Genomic DNA, 25,578 nt, shown 5'->3' with positions numbered 1-25,578 from the left:
TACTCAATTCTAAACCAGTGTAAATAATCATGTAACATGACAGAACCACAAACATCTAAATAATAATAATAATAATAATAATAATTAGTTTACCTGTTCAAATTCAGCAACAAGTTCCTTTCTAATGAGCTGAAACACAGACTGGGTCTTTATCATTATATCCAAAGCCCCAGACAAAGTCTTTAGTTTTCCAGCACTGCTATTTTGACCTAGAAGTAGATAAGAATGATATTAATATACTAAGTACTTGTCAATTACCAAATTCTTTGTCTAATAATATTTTGAGTTTAAGACAAGTCCAGTGAACCAATTAGCAAATTCTGTTTCATCCCAGGGAACTGCTGTTCATCAGTTATTTTTGAAAAAAAAGTTTGGATAATATTTATTCAGAATAGAGCAACTGTTCAACTTACTTGCCATCTGAAATTCTGCAAATGCTACTCTTTCCAGCTGTACGCGAAGAAGCTCACATGGCACATCCTTCAGGAGGTGAAAAAACTTCACAGCTTTACTGTAATGAAGATCTACTAGTACTCTATGCTGTTTCCGCTGATGTTCATCACCAACCTTTAACAAAAAAATATTGTTTAAAATTTGTTCAGGTGAATAAAAAGCATAGTTTTATGTATTATGGTAAAGCATATCCCCCCCTTTAACAATGCTTACTACATAACTGCTTAAATATTTACAGAAAATACATGTTTAGCAGGAAGCATATGAAATCAATTTCTCCTTGTGACTATTTTACAAGATTCTTTTTATAAAAATATACGTGCTATTAAATATGTTTAGAAACCTACTGGATGTAGTAACATCTTCCTGCCAGAGTACCACACAATGAGGCTACTGCTGATGTATCAAGGCTAGCATAATTACTGAGAATAAAAGAAGTTTACCAACTACTAGAAAAACCAATAGTGTCATGCAGACATTGATGCGGCCATAAATCAATCATAAATCAACAAGTCAGAAATTCACACTTTAAAAAATGTAACAAACCTATGCTTAAAAAATAAAACAATATGCCCCTCTGTTTACATATGAGATATATACTAACCAATATATATTAAGTGTGCACCATCAGAGACACATTATTGTAGGTTCTCTTTGGACAAATACCTGGTTTCTCAAACAGCTGTGATACATGGAAGCCAGCCTGTGGTGAACTGTAGCTGCCCGGTACTGGCAAAGGGGCTGCCGTGCAGACACTGTGTCAACATCACAATATTTCAAGGATTTCATCATTGACTCGCTAACTTCTTTTTCTATCTAACACACAAAGAAAAAGCTTTCAAAATTTGTAATACCTTGCAATACATGAATTTCTCAAAATAGAGTATTTGGCATTATTTATTTTCATGAATAAGAAAAATTAAGAAATACTGCTCCTACGCCCATAACATTTATACAGGGAAGACAGGTGAACTAATGTCAGTGTACTGGAAGAAGCAAAGATCACCAGTGTAGAAACAATGATTCTTCAACATCAACTTCACTGGACTGATCATGCTGTTCGGATGCCTGATTATCATTTTCGAAAGCAACTACTCCATTCCCAACTTAAGAATGGAAAACAAAATGCCGGTAGACAACAAAAGAAGTTTAAAGATGCTCTCATGGCAAATCTAAAAAAATGCAGTATAAGCACAGATAATTGGGAAACACTGGCCTGTGAGTGCTCCAATTGGAGAATAGCCTTTACCAAAGGCGTCATGGACTTTGAAGAAGCACAAACTCAGGATGAAAGGGAAAAACATGCTAAGAGGAAGGCAAATCTTCGCAGTGATCAACTCCTGCCTGGGAACCTATGTCTCCACTGTGGAAGGACGCGTGGATCCAGAATTGGCCTCTACAGTCACGGACACACTGTTAAGACCAAATTCATGGTAGACAATCTTACTCGGCTACGAGAGATCATCAAAGAATAATTAACATTTGTACAACACTATGCAGGATGCCACAATCTACCATTGATCTGTCATCATAGATACATATGGCTGCTACCAGAGTGTGGGCTTCAGAAAGGACAGGGATGCATGCAATAGTATTTGCTCAAGGTAAGTAAAAAGCCTATATAGCTAAGAAAGAAACCATTCTTGCAGCAATCATCATCATGATCACCTAATTTTTCTATTGATGATTCAAATGCTATGCAGTGGTACCTTGGGTTACATACACTTCAGGTTACAGACTCCGCAAACTGAAAAACAGTACCTCGGGTTCAGAACTTTGCTTCAGGATGAGAACAGAAATCGTGCTCCGGGAGCAGGAGGTCCCATTAGCTAAAGTGGTGCTTCAGGTTAAGAACAGTTTCAGGTTAAGAACAGACCTCCAGAACGAATTAAGTACTTAACCCGAGGTACCACTGTATTCAACATGAATCTGAGTCATTCTTCCTTTTTTCTATTTTAAGTGCTACAGGAATGGTTAGTTCTTAAAACACACACACACACACACACACACACACACACACACACACACAGAGTTACCTGTTCTTGAGCCTTTCTGGATAAGGGAGCATAATCTTGCAGCAGAGTTGCCATAGTAAAGTAGGTGGTAGACAGCTCCCAGTTGACAGAATCCCAAACAGCAGGATGAACTTCCCTTTCACCCAGGGACCTCAAGGCCTTCAGATAGTAGTCAACAGCCTACAGAATTCAATCATTGCATAGTAAAATAAGTTGTTGACAGGCTTGTATTCATTACTAATATTTACGTCAAGGCACATAGTAGGTACTGAATACTTATTGATTCTGAATACAGGGTGTCTGCAATAATTGAAGAGCTTATGACCTATTATTAAACATAATTATCACTCTAGTATTTTAGCCCCTCTGGCAGCGTGTACACTGATAAGTGAACATTTTCACTGCTAATTTAAATATTCTCCATACATTATCCAATGAACTCAATTGCAATCTGAACCTCCTATACTCGTCCCCCCCAATGCTGTACCTTTTATAAAAGTAAAAACAGGCTGAACAACTCTGTGAGAAGTACATGTCCACTAACCATGGTCTCTATTGTTCCCCTCAGTATCAAGGGTTTGATTCTAAACAAGAAAGTTTTGATTAACTTGGTGAGACCATGTCGGTTCAGAATATTTACTTGCCTATTTACACTAGCAGATTACTCAAATAAGTATTAAGTAACATCAGATAAGAGTACCCACAGATGTTTTAGCTGCATCTTTCATGAGGAAGGCTACAGGGCATGCAAAAAAGCACAACCAAAAAAGCTAAGAATGTACGAGCCTTGCTGGATTAGACCCCAAAGTCTCATCTAGTCCAACAATGCATTCTCATGGATGCCTTAGGAAAGCAGGGCATGAACACAATAGCCGCCTCTCATTACAACTGAGCTGCCACTGAGAGTTCCGTAAGATCCTTAACTGACATCACATTATTCTCATGAGTAGACCGATTATACAAGCAGTAACTTGTAGAAATGAGCCAGTGGAAAAGGAATATGAAATGGATCTTCAGAGTGAAGATATTTAAAAGCTTATTTCATCCCTATTCTAGTACAGTGGTACCTCGGGTTACATACGCTTCAGGTTACATACACTTCAGGTTACAGACTCCGCTAACCCAGAAATAGTACTTCAGGTTAAGAACTTTGCTTCAGGATGAGAACAGAAATCGTGCTCCGGCAGCGTGGCAGCAGCAGGAGGCCCCATTAGCTAAAGTGGTGCTTCAGGTTAAGAACAGTTTCAGGTTAAGAACGGACCTCCGGAACAAATTAAGTACTTAACCTGAGGTACCACTGTAAACATTTCTTATATTTTTGGAACTAAACTTACATAGACATATAATCTAAATCCAAGACAGAAATACTCAATAAATATTCATTTCAAAAAGGCAACATAGGATTTCTGTATGTCTAGGCATCCACTAATCACAGTAGAGACCTACTCTTCTATCTAGGAATTGCAATCAGCTTAAGATGATTGGGGTGGTTGTTACCTTATTATAATAAAGAGCCTCTTCATGGGAAAATTCTCTTTTGAAGTCTACTGCAGCAGCACAGTGAGCATGAGCACAAATCCGCATTAATCTTCCCATATTACACAAGAGAAGAGCAGCATTGGTTGCATCATCAATGGATTCAAAGTTTTGAATCCCTTTTTCGAAGCAAGAGAAGCTTTTCTTCCAAAGTTGCTGTTCTGCTGCAGATACAGTTTTGTTCTCTAGAACAGCAGAAAGAGAAAGAGGTACATTTTAAGAAATCAGTAGTATGTGTACTTCCATGGATTAGCTATTTTACTGCCATTCTCAAATTTAAGTACAGTCTTTCTTCTCAAAAATATGGCTTCCAAGATGGCTACCAGCGAGAACTGTATTTTCTTATTTATAGTGGCTCAAAAAGTGCTACATTAAAGGACCTAAATGTAATTTTATAAAACCCGTAAGGACAATTGCCTCCAGAAAGGGAAGATGCCTCCAAAGAGAATATTTCACCAACTACTCCAGCATTAAAAAACATTTAAAAACAAAGTGATTTTAGTTCCCCCCTCACTATAAATAACTAATTATACTCAAATTTAGCAAAATCCTGTTGAAGAAACTAGTGCTCAACAGGGAAATTCTTCCTTTATTAAATTTGTATACTGACCTTTATCCAAAGGTTCACAACATACAAATACAAAATGAGAACACAAAATACATAATAAAACAAAAGCAAACCAATAACCCCACCTCCCACAAACACACCGAAAAGCCTATAGAATGCTTAATCAGCCAAAGGCCTGGTTATAAAGAAACATTTAGCCTATATGATTTTCTATGACAATCTTCCCTATGGTACATATTCTCGTCTACCTTTTCTGCACAATGTACCCGAAAACACTATTGGTCATATTTATAGCATACAGACTGAAAAAAACAAAAACAAAATCTAGGCCTCTAGCTTATATGTCAGCACTAATTTAGAGAGAAAAAATGTTTCAAATCCTTATCTTCAGTTCAATTAATTCCAGGTGTTGGTGCCAAGCAACTGTACAGGCCAGTGCAGATGTAATGCAGCCTGTCCCTTACCTATGATAAATGAATGGCACAGGGTTGCAGGGCCACACACTGCATCTGTTTACCCCACCCCACAGCAAAAAGGTTCAAATTTATTTGTCAGTTTTTAAATAAATTACTATGAGTAACCTAAACATTAGTAATGATTACCACTAATGCAAGTTCTGTATTAAGCTAGATTTGAACACAGCTTGGCATTCAAGGAAAGTGTCAGGAGAGGAGGAGGAGGAGGAGGAGGAGGAGGAGGAGGAGGAGGAGAAGATCAAATCCCCTGTTCCCAATCATTTTGCTGTGGTTTGCAATGGTAATGTTAAGTCTGAACCGGTCCCTTGTGATGGAAGTGGTTCCATCACCACTGCAGGGCTTTTGTTTCAATTAGCCTTAGGATATATATTGCAGTTTCCAAAAACTGAATTTGCTTTGTACTGCACAATAAACCATGATTAGGTGAGCTTCACCATATCTTCCAATTCTAGTCTTCTTTTCAGATAATTAAAGTCCTATATCGAAAAAAAATTAAAACACCAGTAGAAAACTGTGTGTGTGTGTGTGTGTGTGTGTGTGTGTATAAATAGAACGAGATATATATACTTGCCCCCTCTTTCACTCTGTAAAGCAGCAGCTTGGTTCATGTAAAATACTCCAATTTCATTTCGGATGTTACCCATTCTCTTCAGCACTTGTGTATATTGTTCTGGATTCTGCCCTTTTAAATTACTAAAAAGCAAAATTTCATTAGCTGCCTCATAGCATTTGCAGCTAATTGAAAGCTGGCATTCCAAATCTGTAGACAAGTCAGTAGCCCAAGAAAATACTAGAAGAGAAAATTAACACACCACTGTAAATTTTTGCTATATCACTATTTCTAAAGAACCATAAAAGTGTATTCGAAACAATTAACAAAAGCTACTCAAAAGATTATAATCTGTGTATAAAGAACTTTACAGCTTTTAAAAGCTCTGCAAAATGAATGGTTTTGTAATAAAAATACTTTATATTGATTTAATTTTATGAATGCGGAAAAAACCTTTCTGTGGCCATTTTCATTTTGAGTACTGTCTGGAGCATTGCTGCACAAGTGTCTCAAGCATTCATTGCAAAGTGATACTATATGGTTAGAAATAATGAAATTCTCTCTATGCCCTATTCGGGGCGAGTGGGTGTTCAGTTGTGGGGCCACACAGTTAAGCACTCCCCTTGTACAGATGACTGCTACCCACAGAGGCCCTTCTTTACATGCAGAAAATGGGGCATGGTGACAAGGGCAGGACTAGCTCACCTGGCCCCATAACCCCCATTCCTCAAAGGAGTGGAGCAATTGTCTGAACCCTGCAGCTGTGAAGCCAACACCTGTACTCAGTAGTTTAAGCAGGGGACATCCAGAGAGTGAAAACTACCATTCCACAGGGACTTCAGCACTGTCTATATTTGTCTTGTGTAGTCTTATCACCACTGTCTGTATTTAGATGCCATGGTAATTTACAGTTTAGTGAGACCTTTAGCAAAAACTGCTGCCAATGGATGAAACCAACAAGGGTCTCCATCCTCTGCCAAGTGTGATATGTTTTAAAGTTTATGCAAATATTATTTTGGTCCAGGGCATTTGTCATGTCTTTTAAGAAGACAGAGCAAGGGAAGAAGAAAGGATGGGATCAGCAGCATCTTGACCAAGAATGTTGACTCCACCTGCAAATACCTCTCTCCTATTATGAACAGGACCTTCCAAAAACTATGCTACAAATATATACAACCCAACCTACAACTGTGTTGATGCCCCTTATGTTTTTACCTTTACCTTTTGGTTCCACCTGTATCCTTTGGTTTTAAACAAAGCATTATTTTATGTATTGCTTTACAGATTGTTGTGTAGACCACTTTGTGATCCTGTACAGTGAAATGTGGTGTATAAATATCAGGAGTAAATAAAGAACCAATTAGCTGAATACAATGTATTTCAGATACTAAATCATCACCTTGGCAACTGGATTCTCTGTGAAGACTATGTAGTATTTCCTGATCTTCTTTTGTTTGATAGTTATACTCTTCAAGATATGCAGCTCTGTTGTTTGCATTCTGGGCCAGCATTAGTTGGATATCACCACAAAGAGTTAAACTCTGACAAAGAAACAGGAGTACTTCAGAAAGCATGTTGGTGCAGAGGCAGCAATATGTATCTAGTTGGAGGGAAGTAAGAAAGGAAGCCAGTGAACAGGATACCTTTTTGATATGAAGCCACACAAAGAAACTGTGCACATGTACGATCTTTTCTGTGAACCGCCCTGAGACCTCCAGATATAGGATGGTATATAAATTCAATAAATCCTCTTCCTCCTCATCTTTTGGAAGCATTAATGTATGCATGCTTATTTATACAATTTCAAAGTTGTCAACTTAGATTGCCAGTACCAAGCACAGCTGTGTTCTCAAATATTATAATGACAACTGTACATTGGCTAGAACAGGGGTTGTCAACCTGGTCCCTACCACCCACTAGTGGGCGTTTCAGGATTCTAGGTGGGCGGTAGGAGGTTCTACGGCACAAGCTGAATCCTCCTTCCATCGAGTACTGGTGGGGGTTAAGGAAATTTTACCATCAAGAAAGATGCATTAGTGGGCAGTAGGTATAAAAAGTTGACTACCCCAGGGCTAGAGCAACATTACACACCCAGGTTCTGGGGCTATATCACCTCTTCTTTTCAGCTTTTTATTCAATGTGGTAAAATGCATCACATGTTCCTTGCAATCTCTCTAAGGGCACATGAATTCAAAATACCGGAGTGTAGAGGGAATGTACTGGAAGTGTGATTTTAAAGAAGGCTTTAAAACAGTGCTGGGAAATCTCCAGTCTGTAGGCCTTATTAGGTCTGACCATCTGAAACAAACTCTGGCCAGTTTCTAAATACGTCAGCTACAAACCATGGATTATATAGCTGACTTCTGTAACTAACCAGTGTTTAATACACAATATTTTGTCTGTATGTAACAAGTCATGTGTCATGGATGGTGAATCTAAACTCCACCAAAGTTCTTTTCCCAGCTGCAGGAGGAGGAGAGGAGGGAAACATGGAAGTCCATAGCAGCTCCTTCTTGTTCATGAATGTAGAGTGCAGACATAGGCTGAGTATTATAACCAATTGCCATTTTATATCTAGAACCTACAATAAAAATATTCCAACTTACCATGGCACTGTAAAGCTAGTTTTATGTACCGTAATGCTCTCCCATATTTCTGAAGACTCACAGCAGCATCAGAGAGAACATAGTAAGCCTTTGAGGATTTCAAGATCAGCTGAAGCTTCATTTTGTACTGCCAAGATCCAGGGATCATTCCTGACTGACTAGAATGTTTAACTTCCCGAAATGAGCCCACTATAATTAAAAAATAAAGCAATTTATTCTTAGGAATCTTTGAATTAAAATTTAGAATGTGAACTAGTAAAGGTTAATTATAGGAACTTAAATATCTATATCAAAAAGCATTTTTTTTAACCATTCTACTAAATTTGAGAAGAGGGAGTCAGACAAACTTACTTTTGTCTAAAAACAAGGCCATCTGCTTTTCAAGACACTCAGGTCCAACACTTGTTGATTCATCTTCATACTTTAATGGAATGGGAGTGCTGGGATCTGCTGCAGGAAGATCACTTTCCTTCTTGATGCTGCTGTCTACAGATTTTAAGCCCTGTTTTAAACAAAAAGAAAAAGTCTTTTAGTTATTATTTGCACTTTCAAAGGATGTTAGGATACAATGCATTAAAACAATTAGTAAAACAAAACTTACCTCAAGAACATAGTTGAGCACTAGTCTGCACCTTTCTTCAGTGTCGTGGCAAACTGGAAATGCACAACTAGGCTGCACAGAAAAGACAAAAGAAAACAGCTCCATTGAATCAGAAGAATTCAACAGAAATTCCTCTCATCAGAAGCCATTAGAGGAATAATCAATTATTATGTTCTCAATAAAGTTAAATCTTTAAAAAGGGCTACAGATTCAGGCTTTCAATATTCTTATTAGGATATAATAAAGCTAAGCTAATGACAACTGACTGAAAACATTTAAATAAGCACCATACTGCAGCCACATCTATTTTCCAGGACCTACTGCCCTAGTTTGACCCTGGCTATTTTCCTCAAAAACATCACTCAGAAAACCCCAGATCTTCAGAAATAAACTATTAAGAAAAAATTATTCACTTTCCACACATTATTCTATGGAAGACAAATACATATATATGGTGAAAATGTCCTACACCTTCCTCTATGCCTTTTTAGTATTGTGGTGATAGCTGGCATTTGAGGGAAAGCTTTACCTCATACTGATTTCCCTGGCAAAGGTATGCTAATTAACACGATTATGTCTTATTACAAAATTCAATCTCAATTGAGCCAGTTAACACTTACACGTATTTGATGAGTAGATTTGTATTTTTCAGGTACAGACAGTTCTCCAACTGATTTTATTACAGCAACTGCTTTGTTGTCATCAGGAGGATCTGAACTGGTACTATAGGAACCATTTTCATCACTATCAGGCATTTCCTCTTCCTCCTCACTGTAGCTTTCATCAGAATTTCCATTTAAGGGGAACTCACCACCCTCTTCTTTTTTTGGCTCATCAAGCTGGAACAGTTCTGAGAGCATGTAGTTTGCCGAAGCAATAATCTTTATTCAGAAAAGGGGAAAGATCAATTCAAGTGGTTTCTCAAAGTTATAGACACCAACATTTTTATGCCTTTAAAAGTTTTATGCCTTTAAAAGTTAAGGAAAGGTAGATAATGTGAGGAAGAAAAAAATGAAGCCTGAGGGGCTAGGAAAGGAAGAAAAAAATGGAACTATCAGCCTTGTCTGGAGTGTGGGAGGGGAATAAAGAACAGCCAGGCCTTTTGGGGAGAGAAACACCAGTTCCCAGATTCAGTCTTTAGCATCTGCACTTAGGGCTCCCCTGTCGGAGAGTCACTGGCAAGCAATATAGGCAATACTGAATGAGATGGACCTGACTTTTTAAGAAACTGAGTACAAGGCAGAGATTAAGCCACTTTTTTGATGACCCAGTTTTCTGCTCCAACAGAAGGCAAACCACCATGTTTACAAGAAGCCAAATTTCCCTTCTCTCTTGGCCATTCAACTCACCCCTCCCCTAGATCATCACCCATACCCAAATGCACATCCTACTGAACTACCTAAAACGGGAGTGCTTGAGCCCAAGGTTTGCTTCTGATCATTCACATAATGCTAAATGCACATGGTTTGGGATTTCTGCTGAAACTGAATAGAGCAAGAGAGAGGAGTGAATATAATAAATTTTCCAGATGCTTTGCTTAGGGCATATGCAGCCTATACTTGTACATTGGAATAAAATGACTAATGCATAATTCATTTAACTATTCTGATGGGGTTAGTTATGACCTCTCTCTCCATGAAGTGTTTTCCCTTTAGGTGTCACTGGTATTGGGAACATTTGCCTCAGAATACAATTCTTACCTGAGGATGTCTACCCTTGTCCAACAACTTCACACAGTTAAGGAGTAATGTTCTGATAGTACCATAATGCTTCCTGTTTTGGTTTTTCTTCAACATCATATTGCAAGCAACTCTAAGAGAAAGTAAAATGAACAGAAAGCAAACTATAAAGGCCCTCTCATACTGACCGTGCAACATCTACTGAAACAACTGTTATCAATTTTGTATTTATTATTTCCAAATTAGCTAGTTTCATATATGGTGTGTTGTATTAAAAATTATTTCAAAACACATTCCCAGAAAAAATCAATTTTGCCTTAGTTGCGACAAAGGCTACATCATACAATTAAATACTGCATCTGGTTCTGGACATAACTATACAGAAATGATAATATCTGGAGGCTATCATGACCTTACTTGACATTGGTCCAATCAAATACTTTGTTCTTGCACTTCCTACTTCTGCGCTTCCAACTCAAAACCCCTCGAAGGAATGCATTTAAATATATTGAAAGGTTAAGAACTCTTCTGCTTCATCAACATGAACACTACCCTTATATTAAAAATTCTCAAATTTAATAACGCTAAGAGAAACACAAAAACAGAACTTGTAAAAGAATTGTGGAATACAACAGATGAGTAGAAAATTAGGCTTATATATTTTGTACCCCTTCAAGATCAGCTTTACCCTGATATTTGCAGGAGGGTTTTTAAAAAATCACTCTGATCCCAACACTCATCAGCATGGAGGGACACTGAATTGCTCTGGCTGGCCTTACAGTGAAGTTAAGAAACCACTTTCAGCCCCACTTCACTTTTTCTCTCTCAATACAGCTTCATAATAGTTCTCTACCAATATCATGAAGTTCTCTTTAGCATCCCCATAGTGACTTCTGCCACCATCCTGCTACAACGGCAAAGTACGCCAGTACAGAAGCAGAGAAATGCTAGCTTTCTTGACTTCCTGCAGTGGGGCTACAAGCCTAGCACTCTCCCATGTGTTCTACAGATTGCATAGATTTGGGTTGTAATCCTCAAGCTGAACAGTATCATTCAGACCTTTTCCTGTGTTTATAGTACTAACCATACAAAGCAAACTTACTTGTAAAGAAGAATTGCCACTGGCATCGTGAAGGGGTTTTGGTATTTATCTTCTGTCTCTTCACAGAGAGTGGTCAGGTCATACAGCTTTACGATATCACTTCCACTTGCTGAAAGAAAAATATTTTTTCCATAAGTGTATGCTTGAAAAAGTATGGGTCCTACAATAAAATAAGGAAAAACTGGAATTTTTGGTCACACTCCAGTATGATCAAACAAGGAAAGAACAAGACGAGACAGAATGGCTAGAGTGATCTCAGTTTAGACTCCCTAATCCTTGCTCCGCTTCCAAGCCCCTCCCTCCTAGCATCACAAAAGTAGGAATGAAGGAAGCACAAAAAACAAGAGGGAGCAAAATTCTGTTCCTGTCTGTTGGTACATTGTGCATGTAATAAGACGTTGCTCTTTTCCTGAGCTACCAGAGCAGCCCAGGTTGCTGCCCCTAGTCTAACAGAGCATGGGTCTGTGGCAGGAGCACCCTAGAGCACCCCAGGAGCACACAACATGCTGCCACCACATGCTATGGGGAGGGAGGAAGTAAAGAAAGAAGGGAGAGACAGGGCACAATCTACATTGCCAGATGCCCAGCAGAGACCCTCAGGAAAGAGGCAAAAATACTGGCACCATATATTGTGCAATTGTCTATGAACCTAGGAATCTTCCCTACCCTAAATCATGGTAATTCTGCAAGTTACCTTTAAAGAAAAATGGAAAAATGCTCACCTTTAAACAGCCAGTAAGTATGCCCTTCTTTGGTACAGTTAGCTTTCAGAAATGATAAAATATTTTGAGCAATATCTTTTATTACTTTGGTAGAGAAATTTGAGTTTTCCAAGTTGGGTATATCCTCTGTCTTAATCATTTCGTATTTCTAAAATAAACAAAACAACCAATTAGAAGTATTGTTTATGCTACAAGGAAGTAATTGCCTTCCATGCATTCTTAGAATCAGAAAACTGTAGAGTTGGAACATTCCCCTGAGGGTCATCTAATCCAGCCCCCTGCAATGCAGGAATCTGGCCCACAACCTTGTCTGGGTGGGTTTGAACCACCAACCTTCTGGTTAACAGTCATACACACTAACCCAATGCACCTTTCGTATTTTTGTTGTGGTTTAAGAATTTCATTATTAATGTGCCCACTAAAATCTCTTGCCAAGTCTGAATGTGCTTATGAAGTAGTATCAACAAAATATTCCTTTTCAATACACCAATGCCCTAAACCGGTTGTCATCTAAGTGAAAAAAACCTGCTTGAAAACTGTGGCTTAACAATTGTGCAATCATATTTTACTGACCAAGAACAAATACAGTAATCAGAGCAACAGAACTTAAAGCTTACCTGAACAATTCCATTAACATGGAAACACATCACAAGTTCTGGCACATTGCAGATCAAATTGTCCAGCCAATAGTCAATGCCAGTTAGCACATTAATTGGTTTATTGTTATCCCTACAAACAGAAATATATGTAGTGTTATTTCAGTAAAATGAATCAGACTCATTAAAATCTACAAATAGAAACTTTGTTCCCCTTCAGTTAGGTTCAAAATTCATAGAGTATCTGTAATACATTTTAGTCAGTAGGGTACATACAAAGGCTGAGAAAAGCACAAAACACATGGTTTTTAAACAAGAACTGCTTTTTTACTTTCTGGTATTGGCTACAGCACTGTGTTAAAAGGTTGAGACTGTGAATAAAAAAAGTTTATGAGAAGCATTTCTAAGGCAACACTTTAAGAACCAGTAAGTTAGGGAATCACCTGTAGGGAGAAAGAGTAGTCTCCAGGTGAGGTATAGAGGCCAGAAGTGAGAAAAGCATAAGCCACCACAGTCCAATTGTGCGGAAGAAAGAACTGTGATTACATGTTTACACACACACACCCTATGTGGCACACAGCTCTATTTCTCCTTTAAGAACTACAGGTGTGACAGCTGATGTCCTGGACTGGTGTCTTGCCTCAGTAATGAACTGGATGAGAGCCAATAAACTGAGGTTTAATCCAAATAAGGTAGAGGCACTGTTACTGGGTGGTTCCCTAGACTGGATAGATGGGAGACTGCCTGTTCTTGATGGGGTTATGCTCCTTCTTAAGGAGCAGATACATAGCTTGGGAGTGCTCCTGGATCCATTGCTGTCACTTGGGGCCCAGGTGGCCTTGGCACAGAGTGCCTTCTGTCAGCTTTGGCTGGTGGCCCAGCTACACCCCTATCTGGACAGGGATAGCCTAACTTTTGTTGCCTATGCTCTGGTAACCTCTAGGTTACATTATTTGCAATGTGTTCTATATGGAGCTGCCTCTGAAGATGGTTTGGAAACTTCAGCTGGTGCAGAATTGGGCAGTCAGGGCAAGATGGTTTGAGCATATTAACACCATTCCTGGCCTGACTGCACTGGCTGCCCATCAGTTTCCGGGCCCAATTCAAAGTGCTGGACTGCCTCATATGAACTGACTCGGACCCTGCAATCATCATCTGAAGCCCTTCTTCATGTGCCTGCTCCATGACAGATCTCGAGGTTGATAATGCAAGAACAGGCCTTTTCTGTGGGGGCTCCTCGTCTGTGGAATGCTCTCTCCATAGAGGCTTGCCTGGTGCCATCATTACATGTCTTTAGGAGCCAGGCAAAAACATTCCTCTTTACCCAGGCCTTTGGCCATTAAATAATCTATGGCCTGTTAAATCTGGAGTAATGCTATTATGAGTATTTTTTAAATTATACTGTGTATTATTATGTCATGTATTATGTCTTTATTTTGAAGATGTGTAAATTATGTTTTTAATGTTGTACACCAACCTGGGATCTCTGGATAAAGAGTGGTATATAAATTGAATAAATAATAATAATAAATATTTGGGGGAAATACATGGAAAGAATACAAAACAACAGGAGCAGGGAATGTCATCAAAATACAGGAAATAAATCCATCAAGGCTTTTTAAACAGGCAATATTTTTATTTCCACCCTAGCCTCTCTCAAAATCTCAAGGCAGATTGCAAATGTGAGATTAATTAAAATATTGTATTTCCAGGTAAGCGTGCACAGGACTGTGGCCTTATAAAGTCTTTATAACACTTTACAGATGACGGTTTGTTTAAAGGTTTCAAAATAACTCTGATAACTTTTCAAAGTAGTAAAGAAGTCAAATCAAGATTAAATGTACGGGGCTATAGCCATACTCAAAGTAGTCCCACTGAAATCAATGGGTCTACTCTGAGTATGGCCACTCTGAGTAGACTCTGGCCCTCAAGTTAGTGGGAACTCAGAATCTTTATCAGACAACATAACGATTGCCAGAGACAGAATGCTGGTGATAGGTACCCCATAGTATAAACAGTGTCCCAGCTCGCAAAACCACGATTAACCATCATGCTAGACACACAGAGTGAACCAAACAGCAAAATTAGTCTGCTTTATAAAATATGTTGCACTGATTTTAAGTGATTAGTAATTCACCTGAGACGCAAGCTCACAGCTGGGTATCTTCCTCCTCCAAATATAGGCATATTTGATCCAACCAACATGTGAATATCTTCAAATGTCCACAAGATGTTCCGAACAAAGTCATTTTTAAGACCCTTTAAATGTGCAGAGGAAATAGTGAAGCATTTGAAACCATTCTCTTTACACAAAGAAAAATACAATACAGCCTGCATAAATGCAATAAAGCAAATTTCAAGGAAAGAAAATTAAGTACAGCGCATAATGACTATGCTGGTCATTCACAATAAAGGTCAAGATCACAGATGTCACAAAACAACTGGTACAAGTGAAATTTCTCTCTCAGCTACCCTATAGATCAAACTGAGTAAGGGGATTGTACTTTTTAGATCAGATGCCACATAAAACCATACCTGACTGTTTCCCCCGTCACTGAACAAAGTAGATAGGTTTTGTTCTTTGGGGACTGAGGACACATCCCCCACTACATATGAGGGTTCATGAGGCACACTTCCCTGTGAAAAGCACAAGGATATAAGTGATTCTACTGCTGAGAGTAAGTAAGCTTGGTTTAAGTAACGTATGTAGCAGATGATCAAACTGTCAAAGTCTTGTTCACTGTGCAACCACCCTGCACTGGGGCAAATTATTGAGGTGAATTGGAGTGATTTTACCCCTCCCCAAGTCAGACCACCACTTACAGATCAGATCAGGGCCCCCACAAAACCACTCAGTATTTCTGTTTTTTATATTTCTATGCCTTCCTATTTCTCTATGATTCTCTCCTCTAGGACAATGAATTTTGCAAGAAAATGCTGCCTGTAGAGCACTGAAGATTTCTGAATTTTTTATTTTTTATTTGTTAAAGATGAGAAGTGGTTGATTTTTTTAAAAAAAGATTAAAGTTTCATTTAACTTTTTTTTTTTAAATCATATGCTACTCTGCTTGAGGGGGGAAATCCTCCATAGCTATTCAACAGACAGCATAGGGACAGATTGATCCTGTAATACATTTTGGAGGATGTGTCCTCCCAACACAAACAAGTACTGGAAAGACTTCTGGCTAGTTTGAAGATGCAAAGTTTTCTAAAGAGTACACACAACACTTAGCCAGCTTTCAATTATTTAAAGATAAGAAACAAACAAACAACTGCTCCCCCCCCCCCCCAAAAACCACATGAAACTAATATGGATCTTACACCTTTAGCGGGCCTGATAAAGGCATTTCCCTAATAAGAGTTATGGAGGAATTTCTTTTATCTCTCCCACAGAAGCTCCCAGACCTGCAATCTGGCAAGCTTAATCCATTCTGAAGACGTTCCTGTGCCTGCAAATTAGATTTGCTTCTGGCAAAAGGAAAAAGTTGTATAAAACCCTCATATAGCTTTGGTAATAGTATTACTCAACATCTAGTTTGAGCCAGTTCTGCCAAACAAACAAACAAACAAACAAGCAACAAATGTAAACTCCAACTGCACCACAACAGAAAGCAGAGTCCATCTTTCTCAAATCTTCTCTCACAACTTTTTTCTATGTGAGAAAACTGATCAACAAGCTTTGTCATCTGTGGTGAAACGCATTCGAACCAAACCATAAGCAGTGCAATCCAAAGCATGCTAACTGAGAAGTATGTCACAGTGACTTCAACAGGACTTTCCCACAACTATGTGTGCATTCAGGACTAGCATCAGGTTTTGTTGTGTTCCCTCTCCCCATGGACAGAGGCAGGCAGCTGCAACTGTTGCTTGCCGCCAAACAGCCACCAAAGTGGACCGTGAAAATGTCTCCTGCAAGGAGCAACCATTACCATCAACAGAGGAAGATAGTAGGAAATCACTAGCTTACTTTGGCAAACAGGTAACCAGCAATAGTGACTAGCAGCAGCCATCCATGCTCCCTCTCAAGTGATAGCTGCTTCTGCTTCTAACAGCCACCATGACTCATTGAGTGGCAGATGAACTAACAGCAGCAGCAGCAGCAGCAGCAGCTACTACTGTTTACCCTCTACTGCTCAGGAAGATGTGCAGGGGGAAGAAATGGAGGAGTCACTGCCACCACCATGGGCAATACACACATTGATGGGAGCAGAGGACTGAAGCTAGGCCCAAACACAATCACCACAAAGGCAGGAACAGGCAGCAGTGGCAGCTAAGACAGTAGAGTCACGGGCTCGCAATAAAGCCTCTCCATAGGTGCACAGCAATGCTGAACCCTGGTGAACTGTATATGCAAGATTGCACTCTAAATATTCGCTCTCAGTTTCGTACCACCTGACCCCTTCTGAATAGTAACTGTTTATGTAAAGTAAACTAAGATTTCATGGGAAACTATTTTACAGTATTTGGACTGGGCACTGCAAAATAATTGTTTACTCTTCCTTTTAGTATATTGCCACCATCTTTACAAGCATGCCTATGAAGCATCAAGACTGCTTTTCTAAGTAAGGCACCTGCCAAATTAACCTGATTAGAAGCACTTGCATCTTCAGAAAGTGAGGAAGGCATTTCAAAAGGGGCTGGCCAAGAAACCCGTCCTGCTTCGGCAGTTTGATCTTCAGTTGTTTCTTCCTGATGTTGCTCTTCAGGAGGAACAGGCTGAGCAGCTCCATCACCATTGATGCTAACAAAACAGACATTACAATTTTAGTCAGAAACTTCTCAACCCGTACCATTTAACATTGAGTATTTGTTTATTGTTACTATTAATATGATATCAAAATCAAACACATCTGGGACTCTTTTCGCATCTTATTATTTGCTATCATCTATTTTGATTTCCAGAAGCAGATAATAGCAACATTGGGGCTTTTGGCCACCCAACGTGTCTGTCAGTACAGTATTTGTTCCCCCCCCCCCATGTAGTATTTTCTTAAATTTAAATTTTACAAAAAAGAAAATAAAAGAAAACAACTGCAGTATAGTACAGATGAAGATCACAGCAACATAATGCAATGATTCATGATACAGGTAAGCCCAAATATAGTAGTATATCTTTTCTGTGCAAACAATTCTGAAAAAAGCTAAGAGATGTCAAATATTGAGAGTTCCTTATTTGATTTCTTTTATGTGTTATTAAAATAATGGCCAACACTAAACATCCACTAAACAACCTTTCCTTATTTATCCTTGACATTTCCTGACCTGACCCTCCTTTTTTTATTTCCCGTTTTAACAGATTTAATTGTTGTGCTGCTTTTCTGCACATTTTACTTGTGACGTTCATTTTAATGTTGTGATAAAATTGTTTTATCTTGTGTTTAAATTATGTGCATACCTTTTTTTATAATTGATTTTATTCTGTAAACTGCATGGAAGCCACCTTGGTAATTAAGCAGTATATAAATTAACCACCAACAACAATATGGACTTTGCTCTTTTCATAGCTGTCACACATGGTTCAATCTTTTTACTGAGCTTTCTACCACAACTGCTGCTAGCTCAGACGCCTTCAGGGTATATGTGAATTGGGGGCGGAGGTTACCCAAATATATATCACTTTACACTCACTGACAATGAACACATTTTCCTCTTGATGCCTATTTATATCCTTTGGAGCTCCTTACAATCCCCTTTTGGTCTTTACCATCCTGAATAATGTGGCATCAGCAGCAAACTTGGCCATCTCACTGCTCAGCCCTAACTCAAGATCATTTAATTCCCTTAGCTCTTATAGTTGGCCCTTAGGGGGAAAATGGAATTAAAAATAAATCATGTTCAAAACACCACATTTTAAAGCCCCCCATTTTTTACCATGCAGTTTCAAACAGCTGCACACTCATGGGTGTTTTAAGCTCTCCCTTTTGCAGCAGGCCCTTGCACTTCTCCAATATTCTTTTAAAAGTTTATATTCTGCTGCCTCCCCCCCCAAAAAAGAAATCCACAGCAGCCTACAACCATAAAATATACATTGTGAAAGACAAAAATGAAGCCCCCCCCCCCCTTGAGGATGGGGAATGCTGTCTGGTGGCAAACCGCGAGGAATGAGTCAAGAAGATCACTTTGCACTTGCTTTTGTCTGCATTTCAGCTAATGTTCAAGAACAATGAACTGGTTGCTAAATTCCAAAGGGCCAGCCATATTAGTCTTCTGTAGAAAAAAAACTTGTGGCACAAGTTTTGAAAAACTTATTTTTACTTCAGGCGTAGACGCATACCAGGAAAAACACAAAGCGGATCAATTAATTTTGAAAAAACAGAACAGAGTTTATGGGGGAAAATTACAAAAGATACCTGTAGTATAAAAATTTGGAAAGTATAGCTTTCTGGTACCAGTGTTCTTTGCTCTTCTTCTTTCGTTGCCACTTCTGATCTATTAATCTCTGGTAGAATTCCTTTAACCATGTCCAATCTCCAGTCTAAGTAATATAAATAAAAAAGAATACAATTAATATTGTAAAGTGTTTTAGTTACCTGACTAAAGATATTCAATGAACAGGATATTGTATAAAATAAAGCATTTCATATCTATTTTAAAGAGTTACATTTTTACAACTTCAACATCTAAGTTCTTAAATAATTGTTTTAGTGTATATTTCAAAGAACATGATACTTGCATTTCATTTTAAGAAACAGTACTAAATGTAAAACAAAGTGGCTCTATGAAGATCAAGCACTGATGGACATTTTCTGGGTCATAATCCAAGATGTATCAAACTCTCTAGCATAGCTATTGTATTGCTAAGCAGATAGCTACACATCCATAATTCCTATGTCATTGAGGGAAAAGGCAACATTAAACAAGAAATGGAAACACTATATGGCCAAAGAAATAACTACGACGAAGTTTATCACCTGTGATGATCTCATAAAGAGCTCTTGAATATCTAGATCATCTAGTAAGAGAGTTCTCCCAATCCGGTGTACTGCCATACTGACATGAGATTTGCTGTATGGTATCTTAAGAAGCTTTTTAATATTCTGCAGAGTAAAAGATAGACAAACTTTTCTGTTCATTTTCAAACATTTAAGTATATTTTCTACATGGGTCAAAATGGACAGTAATACATTTAATAAAAGCATCAACTTTAGACCACAATTATCGAATCATATACAGTGGTACCTTAGTACTCGAACGGCTTGGCTCCCAAACATTGCAAACCCGGAAGTAAGTGTTTCGGTTTTGCAAACTTTTTTGGGAAACTGAACCTCCGACGTGGCTTCTGCTTGAGCACAGGAAGCTACTGCAGCCAATCGGAAGCCGTGCCTTGGTTTTTGAATGGTTTCGGGAGTCGAACGGACTCCCAGAGTGGATTAAGTTCGAGAACCAAGGTACCACTGTATCTCTGGGTGGTTCAATGTGTGGCTGAAGGGCCATGTGCCTTTTTGGCGGCCCTCAAGGTTTTTCTTGGCAGCCCTCAGCAACATTTCTCTTTCTCTCTCTCTCTCTCTCTCTCTCTCTCTCACACACACACACACACACAGCCTGGGGGGTGGGGTGTCAAATCTGCCCTTGCAACACGCTCTTCCATGCACAACAAGGTAGTGTGTTGCCTGCAGGTTCTATGTCAAAGTACTCTTGCAGCCCACCTGGTATGAAAAATTGGGCTGCTCTGCTATATGTCAATCAAACTGGCAATACAGCAATCAATTGGCAAACCAGAATCAGACAGTAGAAGACCTCCAATGTCCGATGAGTGGACTTCTGCTCATGCAACAGAACTTACTTTTCTCTGTCCCACCCGTCCTATCCAAATATACTCCAATTAGCTATGGTTTGACAGGATGTCTGAGTTGACAGATGACAGTTATGTGTTCTTGCTGTACCTAGAGACTGGAGTGCTGATCAAATTAAAAATGAAGCAAAAAAGCAGCCATGAAACATAGCTTGTCTGAGTATGAGAAAGGTCAAATCATGGTTTGGGGTGAGGTAATGTCAGAGTTGAAAAAGTGATGCATCAACTTTTGATGGGTGGGGAAAGGAGAGTTTCTAATCCTCCTGTTTGTAATCTTCTAACCCTCACGTGGTAAAAGGGAATTTCTTATGTGAAGCGGCAGTCATGGATACTCAGTAAAGTTACAGCCTCTCTTACTTGTGTAATATAGATATCTGCACTGGCACAACAGCAACTGGATACTTTCAACTCTTATTTGATCTTTCAGTGGTACCTTTACAAGAGTCAGTAATACTAAAAGTAGGATTTAATTAATATTTTAGCCACTAACGGTACCATTATAATGTGTAAATATGTGAAAAAATTCAAGGAGCCTGTGACAGCTCCATGAGGGAGAGTTCGAATTTCAGAAATGATGACACGAACTGCTTAAAACAATTATTACTATATGATGCCCATCCCTGCTCTTCAGCAGTTTATAAAAACTTTAATTGTGCAAAGAGTTTATTCTTAATTTATACTTCGAAGTGGATCAGAATTTCAGCTGCTCTGCTTTGTAGCTCCCTGTCCAGAAGTGTACATGCACATACCAGAAGTGTTGAAAGTGATTCGAGAAAATGCAGACAGAAGTAGGAATCACAAACATCACCAACACGTACACTTCTATTTACAGAAGCTCTGCTTGATGCAAGCCCCTTGAATGAACAGAATGGCACTTTTGTATCCAACCCATTGTATAATAGATGACACTTACGCATTCTTAAATTAGATGACATGCACTACGCCACTATTCTTCTAAAAAGCAATATAAAATCTCAATACTGACAGAAGTACACCTTTCATGCTGTCAACACATTGTGAGCTTGCTGATACATGATACACTAATGCAGGTAAAATTGTTGAATAAAAGTAAAGCATTTAATTATCAAAATCACAACCCAGTTCATTATGGCTATTCATCAAAAGGCTCTCTTTTCCAAAGGTAAGAGCTTTAAAAAACTTAATTTCATTAGTAACAACTTTGAGTTAAGTCTTTATTTGCAATGTATACATACCTCAGAATCAGATACAACATCCACATCATTTCCAATTGAGTCAATAAAATCATACGCCATGCCAAAGCTATTTTTAAAAATAAAAAAGTGTAAAGTGTAACATTAAAAGTAACTAGAATTGCATTCTATTGAAGCAGAATTGTATTAGTTAAAGTACTGTATAAATAAATAAATAAATATATTTATAGGTACATGTCAAATCATCATTACAAATCTATTACATAGCAAGATTTTTCTCTCTCTTAGTGTTGGATCCAGATATCCTTGAGTGGAACTCAACTCATGAAAGGGTAAAATGATATTTTTGCCAAAATCACTTGGGTCAGAGGACCTGAGGACTTTCTGGAACAATGTGTGATGCCACAGGAAGCAGTAAAAATAGCTTCTCCATAATTCTGTAAGCAAAAGCATCTGCTGTATTCACAGACTCTTTCGTAAATGAAAAGAAAAGCTCCCCTTGCCAAATAGTTGATAGGAAATAGGATACACAAATACTACCTAACTAGCTTCATTTTTTTTAAAAAAAAGAAAATTAAAATGTTTGATATTTTTGTAACCTTTTGATTTTATGAAAGTATGTATGTTATTTTTTTTAATAGTTAAGTACTCTGACTAACTTGTCACATTTCTTTAAGTAGTATTTCATTATTTGCTTTTAATCAAACTTGGGCAACTTTTCTATAGGTTGAGTGGGGATAAATAATATTTCCAATATTTACCTTGAAAATGGCTTGCCCTTCTTGCTATTACCAAGAATAGTTGCCCCTGCTGGTCCCAGTTTGGCACTTTCGCGTAACCAATTCGCTGGCGGAAGTTTCAGATCAGTCTTCTCTTGAAGGCGGGCAAATGCTGCTTGTGGTGGAGCAGATGAATACTTTACCACAGCACTGCTCTTCACTTCATTGCCCCCAAGAAACAGCACAGAACCCTAGTTTGCACAAACAATAAATAGTTTGGTTAGAATAAGGAGATCAGAGTACAATTACAGGTATTATAACATCCTGCTTGTATTATATTTTCCCATTCAATAAAAAGTCCTGCACGCCCAAACTCTGCCCAGACAATCTGCCAACTATATTTATAATGGCTTGCTTTTTAAAGTTTAGATCAGGGGTCAGCAAACTTTTTCAGCAGGGGGCTGGTCCAATGTCCCTCAGACCTTAAGGGGGGCCGGCCTATATTTTGGGGTGGGGAATGAACATATTCCTATGCCCCACAAATAACCCAGAGATGCATTTTAAATAAAAGCACACATTCTACTCATGTAAAAACACGCTGATTCCTGGACCGTCTGCAGGCTGTATTTAGAAGGTGATTGGGTGATCTTGCCCCCAGGCCTTGGTTTGCCTACCCATGGTTTAGATGCAGCTTTGTATGAATGTATCATGTTTTCCTACAAGTACATTTGAGAAATGGTGCACACCAAATTTTCTCATGATCTCCTTTCTTGTGTACTCTGTACCTAAAGAGGCAATAATTTATAGTATGTGGGTGGAACAAGAGTGACCCACTGCAGCCATTGAAAGTCTATGTGAAACCCACACAAATCACTCTCACTCCAAGATTCAGAGAAAATCCATCCCCTGTAGGAATGTATGGTGAGTGCTGAACTAAGGCAATGTCACCCCAACACATAATAATTTAGTGTCTCCATTTCACAGCGCTTGCTTCTTTCATAAAAAGATCCCCCACAAAATACAAAGTAGAAAGGTTCTCATTACACCAGTAATGAAGAGAGCGGTTGTTATTTGTGCAACCTCAGAAAGATTTCATGCATTCACCACTGTACAGTGGTGAAGAGATGTTACGTAGGTATTCCAATCGTATTGCTCAGCTATGTGATGCAAGTCACAACCTTCAATAAAGAAGCTAACCCATGAGCCTAACTCCTTGGCAAGGCTGCCCTGCACCTCCAGCTGCTATGGGCCTTTATGGCACCAAATTTCCCTAAGGAAGTAAGACCTTTCAGGGGTGGGGAGAGGGCAAACATGGCAAAACCGTCTAGGGCTCCCCAACATGAGGTGCCCCACATAGTGCATAGCTGTCAACTTTCAGATTTGAAAATAAGGGATCAGCAGCCTCACCTGTCCCGGGGACAGTCTCCGGGATATCTAACAATCTGGGATAGCAATGGGAAACGGCACTGGAATAAGGGAATTTCCCAGAAAAAAAGGGAAGGTTGACAGCTATGACATAGTGCTATGGCCACTATGCCGTGTGTCTACTCACCACAGTGCAAGATTACAATGAGCAAAGCAGGGACAACCACCAAGATGCACCTAAAACCATTTCAGGAATGCCATTTAGTACACTCACGGGGCTACAGAATAAAAACAGCTCCGTCTTTAAAAGAAACAGTTTTGTTACACAATCACTGTGTATTGTTTTGACCTTTCAGCATTGGACCTTTCGCAGCATCCCCCTTGCTACTCTTACCCACTTACCAGCTGCCAGAAGTGAACATAAAAACAGTACAAGGGGAACCATAAAAGGAAGGGGGGGGGCACGACAGGGGTGGCAGGGAGAGACGACATTAGAAATTCGTCACTTCGCTTATTTGGAGGCACAGCTGAACGTGAACTCTGACTTCAACTCTCTCTCTCTCCCAGGAGGGGCCCAACCTTGAACTCGAAGCGTGTGAGGAGAAACGGGCGCTCATTCACGCCTTGCCCCCGCTCCTTTCCTTTAAGACAGCGACGGGGGGGGTGAGGGTCCGACACGCGGGTTCCACGTTAATTTGGCAACGTGGGTAAGTGACTATGGCGGGGAGACACCGAAAGCACAGAGGCCAGGGAGGGTGCGCTGTGTGGGAGCGCGCGCGCGTAAAGGTCAACAGCCGCCTACGCGGAGTGAGGGTACCTGATTCGGCTCTTCTCGCTCCCCCTTCAGCGACGCCGGGCCAGGCGCGGGTGCCCCCGGGTCGCTTTTCCTTGCTAGGCCCGACTCGGCCCCTGCTCCCCGGGGGTCCCCCATTCGCTTCGCTCCTCCGGCAGCGGCGACCGCGGTGACAATCGGAAGTTCACTGGCTTCCCTGAGAGGAGATTCCGGCGACCTAGGAAAAAAACCGGAAAGAGCTCGACGCTACCACGCACACCTAGGCTCCGCCCCCTCCCTTTCGTCGCTGCGCTAACTTCGTTTCCTTGCTCGCGTGAAAGACAGGAGAACTCTCGCGAGATCTCTTAGGGAGCGGTTCGACTCTCAGTTTGGTTCGGACAGAGAGGATTGGTTAAAACGTGGAGGCGGAGCCAAAAGCTGAATTGTAGTAGGCTCAAAATTGGAGCCTCGCCAATTGACATTGTTTGCTTCTTAGTAGTTTTTTCCAGAACTCAAACCCAAGACACTCCTATGAATCCTGGGAAATGTAGATTTAGAGGGGAAACTGTAAAGGCCACTATGGGCTGAGCAGCAGTGAGGTTGATTCCACCTGTGCCTTCTGTCCACAGAGCTTGTGTGTGTTCAAATTTTAAGTGGAAATAATTAATGCCAGCTCTCTATATCATTTCTCGTTAGGGGGTTCTTCTGTGAAATGGGGCGAATGAAAGAAGTGCCCCCTTGTGCTGAGACAGTGCATGGTGGATTCTCAACCACTCACCCCCAAACATGTAATATCCCAGGCCACTCCAAACAGTGGTTAGTTAGGAGTATCAGAAGGGCAGAGTACCATTGGT

The 25,578-nt window shown here is 39.6% G+C and overlaps 1 protein-coding gene across 6 annotated transcripts in view; it reads right to left on the bottom strand.

Moving 5' to 3' along the window:
• EDRF1 (erythroid differentiation regulatory factor 1) overlaps positions 1–25,043 on the bottom strand; it is a 37,738-nt gene extending 12,695 nt beyond the window's left edge. Inside the window, exons 1-23 of one of the 6 annotated variants that reach the window (XM_081005195.1) lie at positions 24,770–25,037; positions 22,630–22,838; positions 21,911–21,977; positions 19,816–19,941; positions 19,255–19,379; positions 17,489–17,645; positions 15,440–15,541; positions 15,042–15,163; positions 12,926–13,037; positions 12,309–12,456; positions 11,587–11,695; positions 10,506–10,617; positions 9,426–9,686; positions 8,806–8,877; positions 8,556–8,706; positions 8,205–8,393; positions 6,998–7,198; positions 5,620–5,838; positions 3,966–4,189; positions 2,490–2,648; positions 1,120–1,269; positions 414–567; positions 94–209 (exon numbers count right to left, since the gene is read on the bottom strand). In XM_081005195.1, coding sequence (XP_080861321.1) covers positions 94–209; positions 414–567; positions 1,120–1,269; positions 2,490–2,648; positions 3,966–4,189; positions 5,620–5,838; positions 6,998–7,198; positions 8,205–8,393; positions 8,556–8,706; positions 8,806–8,877; positions 9,426–9,686; positions 10,506–10,617; positions 11,587–11,695; positions 12,309–12,456; positions 12,926–13,037; positions 15,042–15,163; positions 15,440–15,541; positions 17,489–17,645; positions 19,255–19,379; positions 19,816–19,941; positions 21,911–21,977; positions 22,630–22,838; positions 24,770–24,883 — 3,399 coding nt within the window. In that variant the 5' untranslated portion in view covers positions 24,884–25,037. Of the gene's footprint in view, positions 1–93; positions 210–413; positions 568–1,119; positions 1,270–2,489; positions 2,649–3,965; positions 4,190–5,619; positions 5,839–6,997; positions 7,199–8,204; positions 8,394–8,555; positions 8,707–8,805; positions 8,878–9,425; positions 9,687–10,505; positions 10,618–11,586; positions 11,696–12,308; positions 12,457–12,925; positions 13,038–15,041; positions 15,164–15,439; positions 15,542–17,488; positions 17,646–19,254; positions 19,380–19,815; positions 19,942–21,910; positions 21,978–22,629; positions 22,839–24,769 lie in introns of those variants that run through there. The other 5 variants (XM_081005193.1, XM_081005194.1, XM_081005197.1 and 2 more) reach the window with 5 other exon arrangements.
• Positions 25,044–25,578: the final 535 nt, after the last annotated feature.

Source organism: Podarcis pityusensis (assembly GCF_964106645.2).
Source record: "Podarcis pityusensis genome assembly, chromosome: 5".
Lineage (NCBI taxonomy): Eukaryota > Metazoa > Chordata > Lepidosauria > Squamata > Lacertidae > Podarcis > Podarcis pityusensis.
This window is presented reverse-complemented; position numbering and strand designations above follow the sequence as displayed.